Source organism: Neocloeon triangulifer, unplaced genomic scaffold (assembly GCF_031216515.1).
Source record: "Neocloeon triangulifer isolate White Clay Creek 2 clone unplaced genomic scaffold, ASM3121651v1 ptg000017l, whole genome shotgun sequence".
NCBI classification, from domain to species: domain Eukaryota; kingdom Metazoa; phylum Arthropoda; class Insecta; order Ephemeroptera; family Baetidae; genus Neocloeon; species Neocloeon triangulifer.
The window spans coordinates 839,037-858,042 of record NW_026775559.1 but is presented as its reverse complement, the minus strand read 5'-3'; the positions used below and the strand labels follow the sequence as shown (position 1 = coordinate 858,042).

The following is a 19,006-nucleotide window of genomic DNA, read 5'->3' as shown; positions in this document are numbered from 1 at the left end:
AACTAAAATTTAATTGTTTATTTTTCCACGTTGTTATAAATACATTGTTTACATGTAACTGTTCAAAACAGTAAATTTATAAAAAGGAATTTTTGGACAAAACGGCACCACCACTTGCAAAATCTTTGCTAAAACTACTTCCGAGATCAAAAAGACTCCATCCGCCGCAGTGAGCCATTTTGTTTTAATTGTATCTGTTATTGTTTCATTATTAAAACTGAAACAGTTTTTCATGGAATAAACAAAATATTTTATTGTTTGTAATGAATTCAGTTCTTATACACAGCTCACTCAATCACTTTCATTGTTGAATTTACTTACAATTAGATCAAATTTATATTTTCCATATTTAAAAAAAATTTACAAACTCAGAAAATCAAATGGGGATTTAAATGATGAAAAGATGAAAAAATACAAAAAAATGAAAAATAAATAAAGATAATGAAAATTACTCTAAACGACATCATTTGCAAACCACCCGTGCAAACATTTGGGTACAGGCCCACCTGTTTCAAAAGTACACCGGGCCAACTCTGTCATATTTTTCGCGTCCAACACCAACAACGCTACTTGACATTCACGTCCTTCACCACCCCAAACCAGTGCTGACAAGATTACGCCATCATCTTCACTCTAAATTAATATAATACAAAATAAATAGGGATTTAATAAATTATTTTATTTTTTTATTTTTTTTTGTTACCTGAGGATCAGGGGCAGGAACAAAAATCGGCTCACTGGGGTACACAAGATTTTCACACCATGTTAATGCAGATTTTGTCTGAATATCAACCTTGATAATCTGAAAGAAAGCAAATTTTAAATTTATAAAAACTTGGAAAGATAATTTATATTTACAGTTCCGGGGTTGTCCATGTCAACGTCAGAGGAAATGGCGTAAAAGTAGCGATAAGGTTTCCCTAAATATCGTTCCATGTGTACTCGTGGAGTTTCGCAGCCAAAGTTGCTCAGAATTTCTGGTTCGATGTTCATCCTTTCGCTTTTGTTCAAGGAGTCCAGTGGGAGTGAAAACCTCATTGGCTTCCCTCGGAATAATGCCGCATAGTCGGGATTTGTTTGAGCGCCCTTTAATAAAAATAAATTTTTTAAACTGAATTTTTCAAGATAATTGTAAATTTTACCTGCATAGAATCCACATACATGCAGTCGATCATTGCTGGATCTTGGTAGGCGCAAATGTCAACAATGCAGGTGTCCCTTAACTCGAAAGTGTTGATTGTGTGCAAATAGAAAAAAGCCTTGGTCGCAAAAGTGTGCTTCAATTGCCCCGTTTCTCTTGACACCAAATAGAAATACGTCTAAGAATACAAGTGTAAATTTAATCTTATTATTTATATAAATATAAATATATTTATTTTTAAATTTCTCGCGTACCTGTTCATTTGGATACCATCTCATATTGGCCATCATAGGTTCACCGAGGATTGCGTTTTTCACCAGAGCAGGAACAGAAACCGTCAGAGGCTGCTCGATTATGACAAAATAATTGTCTGTTATTCCAAACGTGTGCATGTAGGACGGGTTAAAGCCCCATCGGGCGGACACGCTGCCGACATGCCGCGCCGCTTCAAACATTTTTCCAACACCTTGAAATCATGTAATAAAAATTCATTAAAAATATTAACAAAATCTATTTCAATTTAAGGTTTCAATGAATGAACTTGAATGAAAATTTTCCAAAAGTCAAATACCAATTTCACTTAATATATTTTTTTAATCAGGCATACCTTTGCTATCTGAAGGTGGGAATTCAACGATTTGGTATCGCGGCCCAGTGGCGGTGACTCGCAGACCTATATTGTAAACAGTCTGGTCCTGCATCACCAGCGGGTGGGACGTGTGGTTGACAATGCTTACGAAGTCCGACAGATTTATTCTGTCCTTGGTTTCAAGGGTGCGCGGATCAATACGGTGAACAATTGGCGACTCGGTGAATGCGTAATACTCGTCACCGAAGGGGTAAATAGAAATCATCGCGTTGTCCGACAGCGACTCGCCAGGAACGAAAATCGCAGCGACGCTATACAATTTTGTTTTTATAGTTAAAAAAATAAAATATTAATTTAAATTACTGACGTTTGAAAAATTGATTGGCACGGGTCTGGAACTGCTTTCGTTCCGAATTCTGTGACCACGATTCGCTGCGCAGCATGGTTTCTTTTGAACGCCTTTGTTTGGAGAAGACGTCTCTGGTAAGTGACGTTTCCGTTGCTGATGCAAAACCTACGGCGGAGAAGAAATAAAATCAATGACTCAACTCGCACGACACCGACGTGCTGCCGGCTGCCTAACTCGGTTCAATGCAGGCGCCCGAAGTGAATTTTTGTGTTTACCTGTGCATCAACGCGGATGAGTCGAAAAGGTGCTTGAACTTTTCATTTCCACCGGCGTTAAAACATCCGGGTCCATTTCGCAGAAGACAACCTTTGAGCCAAACCGGTAATTCCCCTGTAAAAATATTTCAATTTTAAATAGAGATTTTGTTACATAAGAGCAAAATTTTAGGAATTGTGTGGCATTAATAATACCTGAAAGTGTGCCTTCAACCGGCAGTGGCTCCTCATTCTCGCACGACCTCAACCAAACGTTGACGTCGCAGTTGGGGTAAAAAGAGACACTTTCACCGTCGACGGTTTTTTTCTCCACAGAGGCCGGCATCGCTGAGAGATCCGCGAGATGCAGCACGCAGAGATGGACTGCTCGCACTTCCGACAGGGGTGGCTTTGATATTGGAGAAGGCTACGTGCCAGACGCCAGATGGGGTGGAGCGGGCAGGCGGGCGCACACGCGATACAAACAAACTCGTGCCGGAGAGGACGAGAGTGAGAAACCATACAAGTGTCTCGTGACTTATACAAAACACGTGATTTTTTTTTAAACAGAATTTATAGGACGTCCTTGCTTTACGTTTTTTATTTTGTTGTTTTGGAATATATAATAGTGCATGAAACAATTTTGCTTTGTATTTCATCAGTTTTTTCCTGTAATCAAATTGTAACTAATTTTATTTTTATTGTTTTTTTTTCACAATATATCCTGCTAAAACTATTTTGTTGTAAAATTGTATTTTTAAAAACTCCATTAATTGAAATAATATAACAACTATTGCGAACAAATAGTGTGACAATAACACTATTTTTTTTTAAAGAAATTATTTTTAATTTTTTTTAATGAATAAAAGAAAGCATATAACTTTGACGAAAAATTTATCTGCACAAATTTTCATTTTTACGATGTAATGAAAGTCATCAAAATCAAACAAATTAAGATCACACCAGCTATATATAATCACTACCTTTGGAATCCCAATATTGGCCTAGCAACCAAAAAATATCTCAAACGTTTCTTTCACTGTCCATATCAATATTATTTGTTAGCAATTAATATTTATTCTCTTAAAATAAACGCTGCAAAGAAAAAATTAAATCCTGTTGGTGTTACTAGGCCTTCAATTATTGCTTTAAAAAAAAAAAAATAATTACTATCATTGAGTTTCCAAGTTATCAAAAAGTTTATTAATTAGTAACCAGACAAATCGCCTTTGTGTCTCAAAATAATATATCTCGTGTCTCAGGTCTCCTTGTAAAGTTGCAGTTACTAATTAATTAATTTTTCTCGTTTAGAATTTTTGTTGCTTTAAGCTCTATGATTAAAGTTTATTTATAACAAATTCATGATATAAAGTTTTCATTTAAGAGGTTATTTTCTTGAAAAAGTGACATTTTTTATTGAACGGTTACTTTTTATTCACTCTCCTGCATGTTCCTACACAGTAAAATGGCTATATCATTATATATCTCAGTGTAAATGCTCTCGGTATATAATCCTTACTCTCTAAATGATCCGCTCCCTTTGGACTAATTCATTTCACTAATGTTTATATCAGACATTTTCAATACAAAAGGCAATAACAAAATCTTCTTTGGCTTCTAACTGTCACTGCTATGCGAACGTGCTTTAAAACGTGCGTTGTGCCGCGTTGAATCAATCAATTAAACTATACACGTGTGCGACTAAAAATAAATTCTTATCACAATTAAACGTCCTGCTCAACTTGATCCCAATAATCCTGTAAATTGCTTCCCTATTCTCATGATACACGATAACAAAAATTATCTCCAGCACCACCAGAGGCACTTTTTAAAATATTCAATAAAAATTTCCAATATATTTTCATAATATAAAAAATTGAATTTCTTAAGCCGCGCGTTCAGACACTTTTGCTGTAGCTCTGCGATTTGGCCTTCTTGTGTCCGAGCGCCGAGAAAGGCACGACGAGGTTGAGGAATCCAATGGGACCGTCGAACAAGTGGACCAAGTTGCGCAGGGAGCCGCGCTCGACATCCTCCTGGTCGCAGTAGGGAAGTCTGCCGACGGCCGCCAGGAACAAGTGGTGGATCATGAAGCCGACGATGAGGACGCCGCTGCTCAGTTCCAGGTTGATCACAAACGAGTAGACTAGTTTGGAGAAACTGATGAGGCCGGACAAGTAGTAGCCGAGGGCCACTGGTGCCAGGTACACGGCGGCCTTGGGCATCTTGCAGTCGGAGAGGAAGGTGAGGCCGCTGAAGAAGCAGGCGGCCGAGCCGTACACGCAGACGGCCATGAAGTGCTTCATCGAGTGCCTGGTGATGCACGTGCCCATGAGGAAGCAGTGGTGGCCGCGCTGGGCCACACACGTTTCGCACAGCGGACAGTGTCTGCACTCGTAGGCCGTATCCACGCGGCACCGCGGACAGTAGTAGGCGCGCTGCAAGACGGTGCCGTTCTGCACCACCGTCTTGGTGGCCGCGCGCACGTCAAAGCGGTCGCGCGACATTCGCACGGCCATCCAGTTCATGTACACCTGGACAACGATCGGGAAGTAAAAGGGGAAGAGCCAAGTCGCGCCCGTCGCCCAAAGCACCTGCACTGTCCAGATGACCGTGGCCACCGTGGACAGCAGCATGACGTAGGGCACCATGCGCAGGAACAGAAGCACCCATCGTCGGCCGCGGATGAGGCCCGACCGGTTGTTTGGAAGTGGGGCGGGCAGCATGGTTTCGTTTTTCTTCTTCTCTTGAAATATTTCAATTTGGCTGTTTTTTACGTGTGCGTTCACGTGTTGATCTTGCGGGCCAGAAGTGGCTTTAGTTGGTCCCGAGGGGATCGATCCGAACGCAATTTTATGGCCCGAGTGTGAGCTGCTTTCATTTTGCGAGTGCAATCCAGACACGTAGGGAGTGGTATTAAAATTTAAGGATTGTTTTTGTTAAGAGAAATCAAATTAATTTACGGGGTTTTGTTAATGCATTATGTACGTTTGGTTCTTAGTTTTTTTTTTATGAATATTTTTTGTTAAGTGGGTTTTAAAATTAAAATCCTAGTAGTGAAATTAATTTTAAAAATCAGTCTAATAATCTTTTGTGGGAAATCAATTGTTGAGAATTAACAAGTCTATTTTTGGGATGAAAAGTAAATTCTTTTGACGTTGGAGAATTCAGGTACAAAGGTTGCCTGAATTCTCTCACGTCGACCGATGGGTGGGAATATTCTAGTAGAAGGGCAATCTTTTGTTTATGAAAAGTGGGTGGGTGCTTATGGTATATAAGGAGCTCCCCCGTCGGCCGCAGCACGACTTGCAGATCCGCCTTTTACCGATTAGGTAGGCGACTCTCTTGCCACTGCTGCTGACGGAGGAACTCAAAAGTTAACTCTTTGTTCCCAGGTTCGACCACAAGCAGACCGTTCCGTCCCAGCCGACCGGACGGCCTCCCTTGCCTCCACCCTGGTCAGTTGTGCCCCCGCCAGAGGATCCCGAGCTGCACCTGTCCCGTCCAACCTTGACGGTAAGAGATACGCCCTCTAGTTCCTTTGCGGTCAACTGATGGCCCCAATACTGTTCTAGGGCGGACCCTCTCACCGGACAGCGACGTCGGACAGAAGCGGCGCCTAACCCGGACACTCCACCCCGGCTGCTACAAGTCACCCTCCAAACCCGTGCCTGCAAATAACCCAGGTAAACTGAGTCCGACTGTGTTGTTGCATTAAATACAACAACCATTTTATCAATAACCAGCCCATACTCACTATTCCCCTAATTCCCAGGCCCTCCAGACGGTGACCTGCCTTGCCGTGGCCCTCAGGAGAAGACCTGGTACCGGCCGCTGCCATCCGTCCGACCATCACGTCCTGCTGCGAGTCAACCACCTCCGCAGGTGTCCGGACCGTTGCTGCTGCCAGCTGACCAGCCACCTCTGAGGCAATAGTTCCTGCTGCCTGCCGCCGCCCACAGCTACGACCCCGCTCAAGAGCGCCCTTTCTGCAACCCCTTCCCGAAAAACCAAGACTGTATTCCCAAAAAATTAAATCAAATCTCAAATATTTAGAAGTGTACCATTTATAGGGAATATAACCAAACCCACAGCAGTAACTTATTTTGTTTAATTCCTTTTATTTCCTGAAAATAGTCGAGTTACAAATTGGAAGTTTTCTGAAAAAAATCAGTACTTTATTTAACAAAAGCCTCTTGCCTGCAATCTATTAAAATAGGAATAAATTAATTTTAAATTTTTCCTAACCAAATTGGCGATCCTGGTTCACACAGGCAAAGTACTGACAATAAACAAATAGAACAAATTCACAATGTCTTCCTCGTCCACGACGACAGCAGCATCGACGACAACAACAACGTCGACTGCACCAGTAACTTCTGCAACAAATATAACAGGAAGCATCACACAAAGCACTTGGATAAATCCTCCCTTCGGCCCATCCCTCACAGCTCCTGGTTGGCAACCACCTCCTGGTAACCAACCACCCCCTGGTGGCCAACCACCTCCTGGTGGACCTCTTCCACCTCCTGGTGGGCCTCCTCCACCTCCTGGTGGGCCTCCTCCACCTGGTGGACCACCACCCCCAGGTCTGCAGCCCCCTCCAGGAATAATGGGATTCCAACCTGCAATAGGAATAGCCCAATTATTAAAACCAATGATATCAGTCGACATGATCCCAAGATTCACGGGCCGTTCTGACGGTTCGTCACTTGAGGACTTCTTGTGCTCCGTGGAAGGACTCATAAATTACAATGGCCTCCAACCACACGATACCAAGTGGGTCTTGGAAATGCGAACGTCTGGTCGAGCACGAGAATTTGTCCGTGCTTTAGACGGCACAGTCCTAGCCAACGTCAATTCTCTGAAGGAAGCTTTCCGAGCAGAATTTCGTCCTCCAACTAGTGACAAGCAACTAGAAAGGGAATTTAACGAGTTAAAGCAGGGACAGTACGAAAGCGTAGAAACATACTACCACAACGTTCAGAGCAAGGCTGCTAAACTGCGTCGACGAACAACCATCCCCATGGGCGTCACACCAGAAGGAGATAAAAATATATGGGACCAACGTTGCTTTAAGAAATTCATTGAAGGTCTACGTCCTGAGCTGTACTTCATCGTGGGGCCGCAAACTGTCAAATCAATGGCCCAAGCGCGTCAAGCAGCTCTCACTGCAGAGGAAACCTTAAACATCACAAAGGCAGCACATATGCAAGCAAACACAACTCCTCAACATCCAATAATGACAAACCAAGTGGACATTGCCACACAAATGATGCAAAATTTGTGGCAAACAAATGAATGGGCGCCCCAACCTCCTCCTTCTGCACAACCGCAAATGTATGGGCCACATTATCCAGCCTACAATCAGATGATGCCTCCGTACATGGGCCAAGTACCTCCACAACAAACACAAAGTCCTTATTGGGCTCCTCAACCAAATGCCATGGCCACAGCGTACTGGAACATGACCAACATGGCCAACATGGTGAATGCGAAGCAGCCTGAAAAAGAAGTACGTTTTAGAGAAGCCAAAATTGAGGAAGAGAAACCAAGAAAAAAAATGCTAGCATTACCTGCTCCACCTACAAGACCAGAACGTAGCAGTCGACAAGATTCGAGGCCGAATTCTCCCTACAATGACAGGCGCTACTCAACTCGCTCAAGATCTCGCTCGTCTTCACCAAGTCGACCAAAGATTTGTAATCTTTGCAGAGAGGAAGGTCACTGGGTTGCCGACTGTCCTCAACTCATTTGTGGTTACTGTCGGAAACCGGGACATTGCCCATATGACTGTCCTGCGAAAACAAAAAACATGAATTAGAGGAGCCAGCTAAACAAGCTGCTCCTCGCAATGAGTCTCGGAAAAACACACAAAAACCACTTCATACAGAAACAAATAAACTTCCACCACCTCCGTATAAAATCAGCGTAGGAGTTCAAACCAGTGATGATAATTCATCAGATACAAATTCGTCAGATACAAATTCATCAGGAACAGATTCATCAACAGACTGCGAATCAGCAAATCAGCAAAAACGTAGCAGACTGAAGCCAGCGAAAGAAACTACCCTGCAATGTCAGATAGAGATTAATTTAGTCAGACCATGTGCAAGTTACACTCTTCTCGCCATGCTGAATAATTGTTTACTCACCAGCCTTTTGATTGATTCCGGAGCAAATGTCAGCTTGTTAACAAAAAAGATAGCTGATAGACTCAACCTTCAACTAATTCCGTTTCAACATAGAGTTGGTTCAGCAAATGGAAGCCAAATTAAAGTCTTGGGACAAGCAGACGTTGAAATCAAAATAGACGACCACTATTACGTCCACTCATTTGTAGTCGTTGAAACTGGAAGAGTCAATTTTGAAGCTTTGTTAGGACAAGATTTTCTGGTACGCCATCAAGTGAACTTACTGGTTTCGGAGGACTCATTAGGTTTCCATTGGGGAAAAGTCAAACTCCTACTTCTCACACCTCAAGCAGCAAACTGCATAACAGTTTCTAATGGTGGCAAAATACGAAGAGCTGATAGAGGTTATGCCAGATGGACGAATAAAACTAGTAAAAAGCTCCCATTCCACCGACAGAACTTCAGACCCGACAAACCTGAAAAAAATCCAATTTTAGTACACAGCTTCAAAACAAAAAGGCCAACAATTCCCGCAAACTCAATAGCAGCGTTGCCAGTCAGAACAACATATAAACAATCAGAAGTTCTCACCATTCAGGGCATTGATCTTTTCACAGAAGAAAAACATGAAGAACTTCCAGCAACCCTTTCTGTAGTTCAGAAAGATGGTTACGTCCAGGTTCTGTTTATAAATTCAAGTGATGAACCCATCCAGTTAACCTCCAGCCATCTTAAAAAACTCGAAGTGCTGCAACACGTAGAAAATGAGAAAATAGAAGTTAGAGCAATTGGAAGTTTAATAACAGACCGAAAAGAAAAATGTTTTGATTGTGGAACGGCGGGCATCGCTGACGAAGAGTACATGCTGTGCCAAAACTGTATGCAGAAAACCAAGCCATCTGATGTAAGAGAACCTCCGGTCTGGCCGGACACTCCTGGACCTCCAATGGATGACGATCAATTCCTTGCTCTGTTCAACTTAGAAAGCGTCCCACAAGAGTACCTGAAACAATTCAAGAAAATGCTAATTAAGAACAAAGAAGCATTTGCTTATGGAGAAAATACACTGGGATTAATAAAAGATGAAGAGGTGGAAATAGACACAGGAGACACGCCCCCCATTAGATTAAAGCCCTATAGAGTGCCATACCTCCAAAGACACGAGATTTCAAAAGCAGTAAAAGAAATGCTCGAAATGGGGGTGATACAACCATCCACCAGTGAATACTCATCACCTCTCCTTCTTGTAAAAAAGAAAACAACAGATGGAAAGTTAAAATGGCGTTGCTGCGTGGATTTCCGAGCCCTAAATAAAGTCACAAAAACACTCGTCTACCCCTACCCACATACGCAAGAAATATTAGACGAGTTTGCAGGGAGTAAATATTTTTGCGTACTAGACATGACAAATGGATTTTGGCAACTACCCCTTTCAAAAAGAAGCAGAGAGAAAACAGCATTTACTTGCGACGATGGCCACTTTGAATTTACAAGAATGCCCTATGGAATAAAAAATGGACCACCCCGATTCAGCAAAACGATTTTACAAGGCTATGCAGATAAACGGAAAAAGGGAGTGGTAATCTTCATCGACGACTTTTGTCTCTATGCCCTTACAATTCTTATGCTGATCAGCTTACTGGACGAAACGTTTCAACGAGCAATCCACTTGGGTTTGAAATTTGGCCCAGCCAAATGTCAGCTGATAAAAACTCAAGTAGAATTTTTGGGTTTCATCATCGACGAACACGGTGTGCACCCAAATCCAGACAAAGTGAAAGCCATCAAGGACAGAGGACAGCCAAAAACTGTGAAAGAAATCAAAGGATTAGTGGCGATGGGGAACTTCTACAGACGACACATACCATCATACAGCGAGATAGTCGCTCCTCTCACAGACGTCCTTAAGGGAAAAAAGCCAAAATTCAGGTGGCAAAAAGAGCAACAGGAGTCTTACCAAAACCTGCTTCAGGCACTGGAAAATATGGTGACAACGGCTTTCCCAGACCTCACCAAGCCGTTTCACCTCACAACAGACGCAAGTGCGAAAGCTGTCGCAGCTGTCTTAGAACAGGGGGACACCGACGAAGAGCGACGACCAGTTGCGTTCTTCAGCAAAAAACTGGCAGGCGCACAACAGGCCTACTCAGCCTGCCAACTCGAATGTCTCGCCGTCGTTGCAGCAGTTGAACACTTCAGGGTGTACCTGGAAGGAAACTTATTCCACCTGTGGACAGATCACAGCAGTTTGAAATGGCTCCTACACACAAAACCACTCAAACCTATGCTTGGAAGATGGATTCTCCAACTGCAGCAGTTTGATTTTGTGGTCCACCACGCCCCAGGAAAAACAGTCCAGCGAGTAGATTTTCTCTCCAGGCCAGAAATAGACGTTCTGCAAATAGGAACACAAAAATTAGAACTGGTCTTAGGCCTCAAACATGGATTGAATGTTGAGCAATTAAAACAATCACAAGCGCAAGATCCAGCATGGAAGGATATTATAAACAAAAAGCCCAAAATGTCAGATGAAGGCGAATATTTCCTCGACAGACGAGGCCTTCTCTATAAATGGGGAAAATCAACGGCTCGCTTGTGCATCCCCAATGATCACGTTCTCAAGATAATGCTGCTCCACCACCAAACAGCTTGGGGGGGACATTGGAAGACGACGAAATTACGAGAAGCCCTTACCAAAAGGTACTACTGGCCGAAGATGGATCAGTCGATATCAGACCACCTTCATAACTGCGTCGAATGCCAGTATAGAAAACAGAACCAGCTACTTCATGCCCCTCAGCAGATACAAAAGACGGCAGTCAGAGTTGGAGAACTTTGGTATGCCGATATTGTAGGACCTTTGCCTAGAACAAAGAAAGGGTTCAAATACATTCTCACAATGTATGAGGCACATACCAAATATGTAGAAGCAGCTCCTCTAGAAGATCAAACAGCAGAATCAGTGGCACGAGCTTTTGTCGAGACCGTAGTTTGCCGCTATGGAGCAGTCGAGGGCCTCATCACCGACAATGGAACCAACTTCGTCTCCAGGCTATTTGAGTCAGTCTGCGAAATATTAAAAATCAAGCATATTACAACATCGCCATATAGACCAAATGCAAATTCAGTAGAAGCAGTGCACAAAGGGTTAATTGACTTCATAGCTATTTTTACGGAGCATGAAACAGATGAAGAATGGAGTGATTTCCTCCCATTTGCCCTACTAGCTATAAGAGCAAATGTTCACACAGCTACAGGTTTCTCCCCAAATAAACTAATGTTTGGCTTTGACATGAAACTCCCCTGGGATGAAATTACCCACCCAGACATGAATGTCAATCAGCAGGAAGAGTTTTTCCAACCAACTGAGTACTTGGATTTGTTAAAACTAGATTTACAATTAGCACGGGAAGCAGCTATTTCAAAAGACCTTTTTTCCAAATATAAAACATGGCAAAAGGCTGGTGGTTCAGAACAAGTTTACGACGAATTACGCCTTGGTGACAGGGTGGTAATTAAAAATGAAACCCCACAAAATAAATTTGCCGGCAGATGGAAAGGTCCATTCCGTGTAATTGATAAATTAGGTCCCACAACTTATAAATTAGAAAATGTGGACACGGGAAAACAATTTAAGTACCACTTGGGCAAAATGAGGAGATTGGAAAAACTTCACAAAGCACCAATGGCTGTAATTTTCGCAAAACCAGCGGAAAATACAAATATTCAACAGGGGATATTAAACCCCATTGCCCAACCACCCTCATTAAACCAGCAAATCCCTCCACCCACACCCGCCCCGCGAACCATTTTAACCCTTCCGCCCGTGCCGAGAAGTAGAATACCTTTACCAGCAACTCGTTCTCTTCTGCCTTCGACGGTCGACAACGACGACGACTTGCCGACCTTCGAGCCAGATGATTCGGCAGCCGACGACTTCAGCCGCTCCCGCATTCCGAGAGGCCGTCCATCACGGACGCCAAGCCGTTTCCCGAGTGCCATCCGGGCTCGCCATCCCACGCGGACGGCATCCGACTCGCCGGTACGAACACCTGCAATTCAAAGAGGTCGGTCATCGACGCCAACACGAAGGGGACGACCCCCAGGGCGACCACCAGGGACGCAAAGGACACGAACGGCGAGTGCCGGTTCAACAAACTTACGTCCCGCGGCACCAACTCGCACGCCTTCAAAGGATAGAACATCCTCAGCCGTGGACAAATTCGGCCTCCGTCCGAATCCAGCACTGTCCAGGAAAGCCGCCTGTGCCCTAGGAGACCCGAATTGTTGCGAAAAGCACGCACATTAAGTTAATTCAGTTCAGAACACGGCAAATTATACATGCACCGCCACCATTTTCAAAGAAATCCAAACACCCAAACAAACCGGTGCTGCCACCACACGAGCTACCCACAACCACTTGTTGCTGGTACGCCCCCTCTTGCTCAGACATAAACACACCAAACCTGCAATTTGGCATAAACATACACATTCACAACACACAGATTACACAGTAAGAAATTGTTTTAAATGTTATTTTTTGATCAGAGCACAAAGACTGCTATTTAGAGAACAAAGTACATAATGGGGGGGGAGTTGGTATTAAAATTTAAGGATTGTTTTTGTTAAGAGAAATCAAATTAATTTACGGGGTTTTGTTAATGCATTATGTACGTTTGGTTCTTAGTTTTTTTTTTATGAATATTTTTTGTTAAGTGGGTTTTAAAATTAAAATCCTAGTAGTGAAATTAATTTTAAAAATCAGTCTAATAATCTTTTGTGGGAAATCAATTGTTGAGAATTAACAAGTCTATTTTTGGGATGAAAAGTAAATTCTTTTGACGTTGGAGAATTCAGGTACAAAGGTTGCCTGAATTCTCTCACGTCGACCGATGGGTGGGAATATTCTAGTAGAAGGGCAATCTTTTGTTTATGAAAAGTGGGTGGGTGCTTATGGTATATAAGGAGCTCCCCCGTCGGCCGCAGCACGACTTGCAGATCCGCCTTTTACCGATTAGGTAGGCGACTCTCTTGCCACTGCTGCTGACGGAGGAACTCAAAAGTTAACTCTTTGTTCCCAGGTTCGACCACAAGCAGACCGTTCCGTCCCAGCCGACCGGACGGCCTCCCTTGCCTCCACCCTGGTCAGTTGTGCCCCCGCCAGAGGATCCCGAGCTGCACCTGTCCCGTCCAACCTTGACGGTAAGAGATACGCCCTCTAGTTCCTTTGCGGTCAACTGATGGCCCCAATACTGTTCTAGGGCGGACCCTCTCACCGGACAGCGACGTCGGACAGAAGCGGCGCCTAACCCGGACACTCCACCCCGGCTGCTACAAGTCACCCTCCAAACCCGTGCCTGCAAATAACCCAGGTAAACTGAGTCCGACTGTGTTGTTGCATTAAATACAACAACCATTTTATCAATAACCAGCCCATACTCACTATTCCCCTAATTCCCAGGCCCTCCAGACGGTGACCTGCCTTGCCGTGGCCCTCAGGAGAAGACCTGGTACCGGCCGCTGCCATCCGTCCGACCATCACGTCCTGCTGCGAGTCAACCACCTCCGCAGGTGTCCGGACCGTTGCTGCTGCCAGCTGACCAGCCACCTCTGAGGCAATAGTTCCTGCTGCCTGCCGCCGCCCACAGCTACGACCCCGCTCAAGAGCGCCCTTTCTGCAACCCCTTCCCGAAAAACCAAGACTGTATTCCCAAAAAATTAAATCAAATCTCAAATATTTAGAAGTGTACCATTTATAGGGAATATAACCAAACCCACAGCAGTAACTTATTTTGTTTAATTCCTTTTATTTCCTGAAAATAGTCGAGTTACAAATTGGAAGTTTTCTGAAAAAAATCAGTACTTTATTTAACAAAAGCCTCTTGCCTGCAATCTATTAAAATAGGAATAAATTAATTTTAAATTTTTCCTAACCAGGAGATTGAAAATCCGGCAAAATCACGCCGGCAGATGCGCACCAGGCCGTCGATAGTTTTCTGCGTCATCGCGGTGTTGAATGCCTGAATTCAAAATTTCCGAGTTAATGAGATTGTTAAGTAAAGGGTGGCACGCGATGCTGTTGCTTTTTTAAGTTTTGGTTGTTCGCCCCCGAACGACCCATGGTCGGTTGCTCTGCTCGTCGTCAGGCGATGAGTCTATAATAATTTTCTTGCGACGAGATTAGTCCAAGGTTTGCGATGCCACCTCTTGGCAGATTGCGGAATCATGGCAGAATAATTCCACAACCCTTTCATTGCCCCCATAAAACGATCTTCAGTTACTTTTTATCTAGTTAATTTACGTATTTAATTTAAAAATTGTCTTATTTCTTTTTATGGAAATTTGCAATCAAAATTCCCATTTGAGTATTTTGTGTATTTTTTATTCATCGCATCCACCTTCTACCTGCCTTAAAAATGAATCTTACTTAACACAGACATTTAGATACTTTTAATCAGTGCAGGAATGGAAAGAAACTAAAAAAATTGTTCTTCGATTCTTTAATAATGGAACTTAAAAAATCAATTTTCCAGCTTAATGAATCAAAATGCGATTGGCTTGTTGCAAGCCTCTCTTCAGGGTTGCCGACGTGACAGGATTCAACACAAACTGCTTTCGTAGTCAGGTATACAATTAAAATAGGGAGAAAATTAAGCTGTTTAGCCAGCCTTTCCTTCTAAATTCTTTTCGATGGCAACAGTGTTTAAGGAGCCATTTGGAGAGGAAAAGCAGGAGCAACAGGGTTAGGGCAAGGATCGAAGAAAGAGGAAGGGGAGGCTGGCTGCATCTGAAGCGGACCCTGCTTGAAGGGCGGGGTGCCCTGAAGAGAGGTTGCGGAACCGTCGTTACAAATGTACCCAGGCCCGGAAGAAAAGGTGGTGGCTCCCCCGCTATGCCAAATTTGATGGATGTTGCTGATGTAGGTTTTGTTTGTCGCCGCTGCTTAAACGACAGGACCGTGCCTGGCTTCTCAGCTAGTTATTTCTTCTTCTGGGCCTTCTCGGCGGCCTTGGTGACTTTACCAGCACTCAAGTCCTTGGGGTTCACGCTCTGCAAAAACAAGAGTTGGCAAATTAGCAAATGTTTTTTTGAAATATATTCAAATTGATCAAAAAGGAAAAAACGTCATTTTAATTCAATTTAAGCAATTTTTAAAAAAAACAGTCTCACCTTGATGACACCGACAGCCACGGTTTGCCTCATGTCACGGACAGCGAAACGTCCAAGAGGAGGGAACTCCGAGAAGCTCTCAACGCACATGGGCTTGGTGGGGACCAGGATGACGATGGCGGCATCACCAGACTTGATGGACTTGGGGGCATCCTCAGTGGTCTTGCCGGTACGACGGTCGCACTTCTCCTTGATCTCGGAGAATTTGCAGGCAATGTGAGCAGTGTGGCAATCAAGCACGGGCGTGTATCCGTTGGAGATCTGGCCGGGGTGGTTCAGGACAATGACCTGAGCGGTGAAGTCAGCAGCACCCTTAGGAGGGTTGTTCTTGGAGTCGCCAGCAACGTATCCACGACGCAATTCCTTGACGGAGACGTTCTTAACGTTGAAGCCAACGTTGTCACCGGGCAGAGCCTCGGTCAGGGCCTCGTGGTGCATCTCCACTGACTTGACTTCAGTGGTGATGTTGGCAGGGGCGAAGGTCACCACCATACCGGGCTTCAGGATGCCAGTCTCCACACGACCCACGGGCACTGTTCCAATACCGCCAATTTTGTAGACATCCTGAAGGGGCAGACGCAGGGGCTTTTCGGTGGGCCTGCTGGGGGGCAGGACAGCGTCGAGGGCCTCAATCAGGCACTTGCCGTCAGCATTTCCCTCCTTGCGCTCAATCTTCCATCCCTTGAACCAGGGCATCTTCTCGGAGGGCTCAAGCATGTTGTCGCCGTGCCAGCCGGAGATGGGCACAAAGGCCACGGTGGCGGGGTTGTAACCAATCTTCTTGATGTAGTTGGCGACCTCCTTCTTGATTTCCTCGAAACGAGACTAGGAGAGGACAAGAACAATAAGTAAAACTGTACTAAAGATTGAAACAAAAAAAGCTAATTTGTAAATTAGTTTGATTCCACTCCCAAAACTCCAATTTAACTAAGAATATTATTTGTATTTAAGCTTCTTTTAATTAAGCAATAAATTTTATGTTTAATTGAAAAACGAAAATTATAATTACCTCGCTGTAAGGAGGCTCGGTGGAGTCCATCTTGTTGACACCAACAATGAGCTGCTTCACTCCAAGGGTGAAGGCGAGCAGAGCGTGCTCGCGGGTCTGTCCGTTCTTGGAAATACCGGCTTCGAATTCACCAGTACCAGCGGCAACGATCAGCACAGCGCAGTCAGCCTGAATAGAGAATTATACGATTTAGACGGGATTTTTTTTTTTTAAATAAAATATAATTTAGTGATTTCTTTGAAAGAGATTAATTACCTGAGAAGTTCCAGTGATCATGTTCTTGATGAAATCACGATGTCCAGGGGCGTCAATGATGGTGATGTAGAACTTGGCAGTCTCGAACTTCCACAGGGCAATGTCGATGGTGATACCACGTTCGCGCTCAGCCTTGAGCTTGTCAAGTACCCAGGCGTACTTGAAGGAACCCTTGCCCATTTCCTGGGCCTCCTTCTCGAACTTCTCAATGGTACGCTTGTCAATACCACCGCACTTGTAGATCAAGTGGCCGGTGGTGGTCGACTTGCCGGAGTCGACGTGGCCGATGACCACGATGTTGATGTGAACCTTTTCCTTTCCCATTTTGGAGAGAGTTTGAGTCTTGGTTTGCTCGGGTCCTTAAACTGCAAAAAGAAAAGACGCCAGTCAGTTTTTCCGTGCGAAGAGCAAAAATGATTAGCGCGAAATGCAATTATACTCGGCTAACGGTATGAGCACGAAAGGAGCCGCTGCGAGAGCCATCGTGGGCTTCTTTAGGGGCGACGCCATCTTGAATGGCAACGTCACTGCTACATCATCGATTGCTTTCCGCAGCAATGTTTCCTTTAATTGCGTTCACGGCGCACGCCGGATTTGCAAGTGACATTTACCGAATAACCAAATAGGGAACACGCAAGTTAGGGCGGGGGCGTACAGGGGTGCTCAGGGTTAGAAACACACAAGTCCCGGCTTAGGCTGACCGCCTTGTAAAAGAGGCCGAAGGTTCAAGAAATTGGAAATTTCCCGAAGAAAAACGGATTAAAAAAATGATGCAATTATAAGAAAGAACGGGAATATAATGAATGTTTTTATGAACATTTCGACCGGTTTGAAATTTGTAAAGGTTTTGAAATTCTCGCCGGCGCAAAAGAGCCATGTGGCTTTATTGAATTTTATTCATTTAAAATTCATGGCTTTTCTTAAGTTTCGCTTAGAAATAATGCGACAGGTTTGAAAAGAGGCTCAAGTTTGTTAAAAATTGTTTAAAAGAAAAAAATATTGGCCGGCAAAAAAATTTAATTCACGTTTTCTGCAAGGTGGAAGAAGGCGTAATGTGGTCGAGACACCTACGCTCGCAGATGCCCAGGTAAAATTCCCAGACCACACCGCTCAATGTAATTCAAATTAAGTTCAACTTTTCAAAAGTATGAAAATTAAAAGAAGTAAATAGAGATGAAGTTCGTAATCAAGGCGCCCATAGGAATTCACGACGGCAACAAACAAAAAGTAGTTGCCAAAGTTCCCACACCGGTGCAACTTTCACCAGGAATTTTATGCGAAAACGGAACGAAAACCGGGCGAACAAGTTGAAATTCGGAAAATTATTATTTAGGGCAGTACACGATTGTAGAGGCAATTAAGGGGCCCACAGGGAAGTAGCTGTCAGAAAAGTTTAAAAGTGTCGGCAACAGCCATGCGGCCACGCCGGTCGGCGACTAAGTTTCAGATTTCAAACGCAGATTTCGCCGCATCGGCCGAAAAATCGGCTCAGCGATGACGCAAATCGCGTAAAAGGAATCGCCAAAAACGTATTGAAATGATTACCGAGACCTGATGGCTTGTAAAATCAATGGGAAAAGGTGGATTTGCAAAGAGTTAGAGACACCAGAAACACTCACCTTCCGCTGCCACGGCAAAAAGAGATAGAGCAATAGCGGGGTACGTCAGAGGAGGCGATCGGCTTCGGGGTTCACACGAGTCAATGCAAGGCGCTCCCACCTCCTAACACGAACTATCCCGAATCAACGCCTACGGTTCTTTTTTCAAAAATTCTCGAAATTTTCCTCTGGTTGATGAGACGAATCTTTCTGGAATTCGTCACCAGATGTTTCTTTTCACTTGAGTGAGGAAATTGCGACCCTAGGCAGGTTTTTAGGCCAGGAATTTAGCAAAAATTTCTAATTTCCTCAGAGAGGCGGGAAATTTTGAATCTTTTGAATGTTTTCTAGAACACGTGGCCCAAAATTTACATTGATTAAATTAGAAAGGCCCAGACAAACCGTGAATTTACGCTCAAAAGCTATATCCTTGGAACTTAAGAACTATGTATTGGTTCTATCACTATCCAGAAATAAAAGTCACTTTTTTAATTCTTCAGTTCAATT

General features: G+C 43.8%; 3 protein-coding genes across 3 annotated transcripts; all 3 read right to left on the bottom strand.

Moving 5' to 3' along the window:
* Positions 1-239: 239 nt before the first annotated feature.
* LOC132202950 (carotenoid isomerooxygenase) lies at positions 240-3,016 on the bottom strand. The gene is made up of 9 exons (XM_059630312.1): positions 2,550-3,016; positions 2,355-2,469; positions 2,098-2,244; positions 1,749-2,041; positions 1,396-1,607; positions 1,143-1,319; positions 859-1,086; positions 704-802; positions 240-633 (listed from the first exon to the last, which is right to left on the bottom strand). Exons 1-9 carry the CDS (start codon positions 2,677-2,679, stop codon positions 454-456), a joined length of 1,581 nt encoding a protein of 526 aa, XP_059486295.1. The 5' UTR covers positions 2,680-3,016; the 3' UTR covers positions 240-453.
* Positions 3,017-4,231: 1,215 nt separating this feature from the next.
* Positions 4,232-5,059, bottom strand: LOC132203295 (palmitoyltransferase ZDHHC22-like). Its single transcript, XM_059630960.1, has one exon. It carries the CDS (start codon positions 5,057-5,059, stop codon positions 4,232-4,234), a length of 828 nt encoding a protein of 275 aa, XP_059486943.1.
* A 9,893-nt stretch (positions 5,060-14,952) lies between these two features.
* Positions 14,953-18,668, bottom strand: LOC132203745 (elongation factor 1-alpha). The gene is made up of 5 exons (XM_059631740.1): positions 18,521-18,668; positions 16,902-17,266; positions 16,647-16,814; positions 15,638-16,462; positions 14,953-15,517 (listed from the first exon to the last, which is right to left on the bottom strand). Exons 2-5 carry the CDS (start codon positions 17,223-17,225, stop codon positions 15,446-15,448), a joined length of 1,389 nt encoding a protein of 462 aa, XP_059487723.1. The 5' UTR covers positions 17,226-17,266; positions 18,521-18,668; the 3' UTR covers positions 14,953-15,445.
* Between the last annotated feature and the right edge of the window lie 338 nt (positions 18,669-19,006).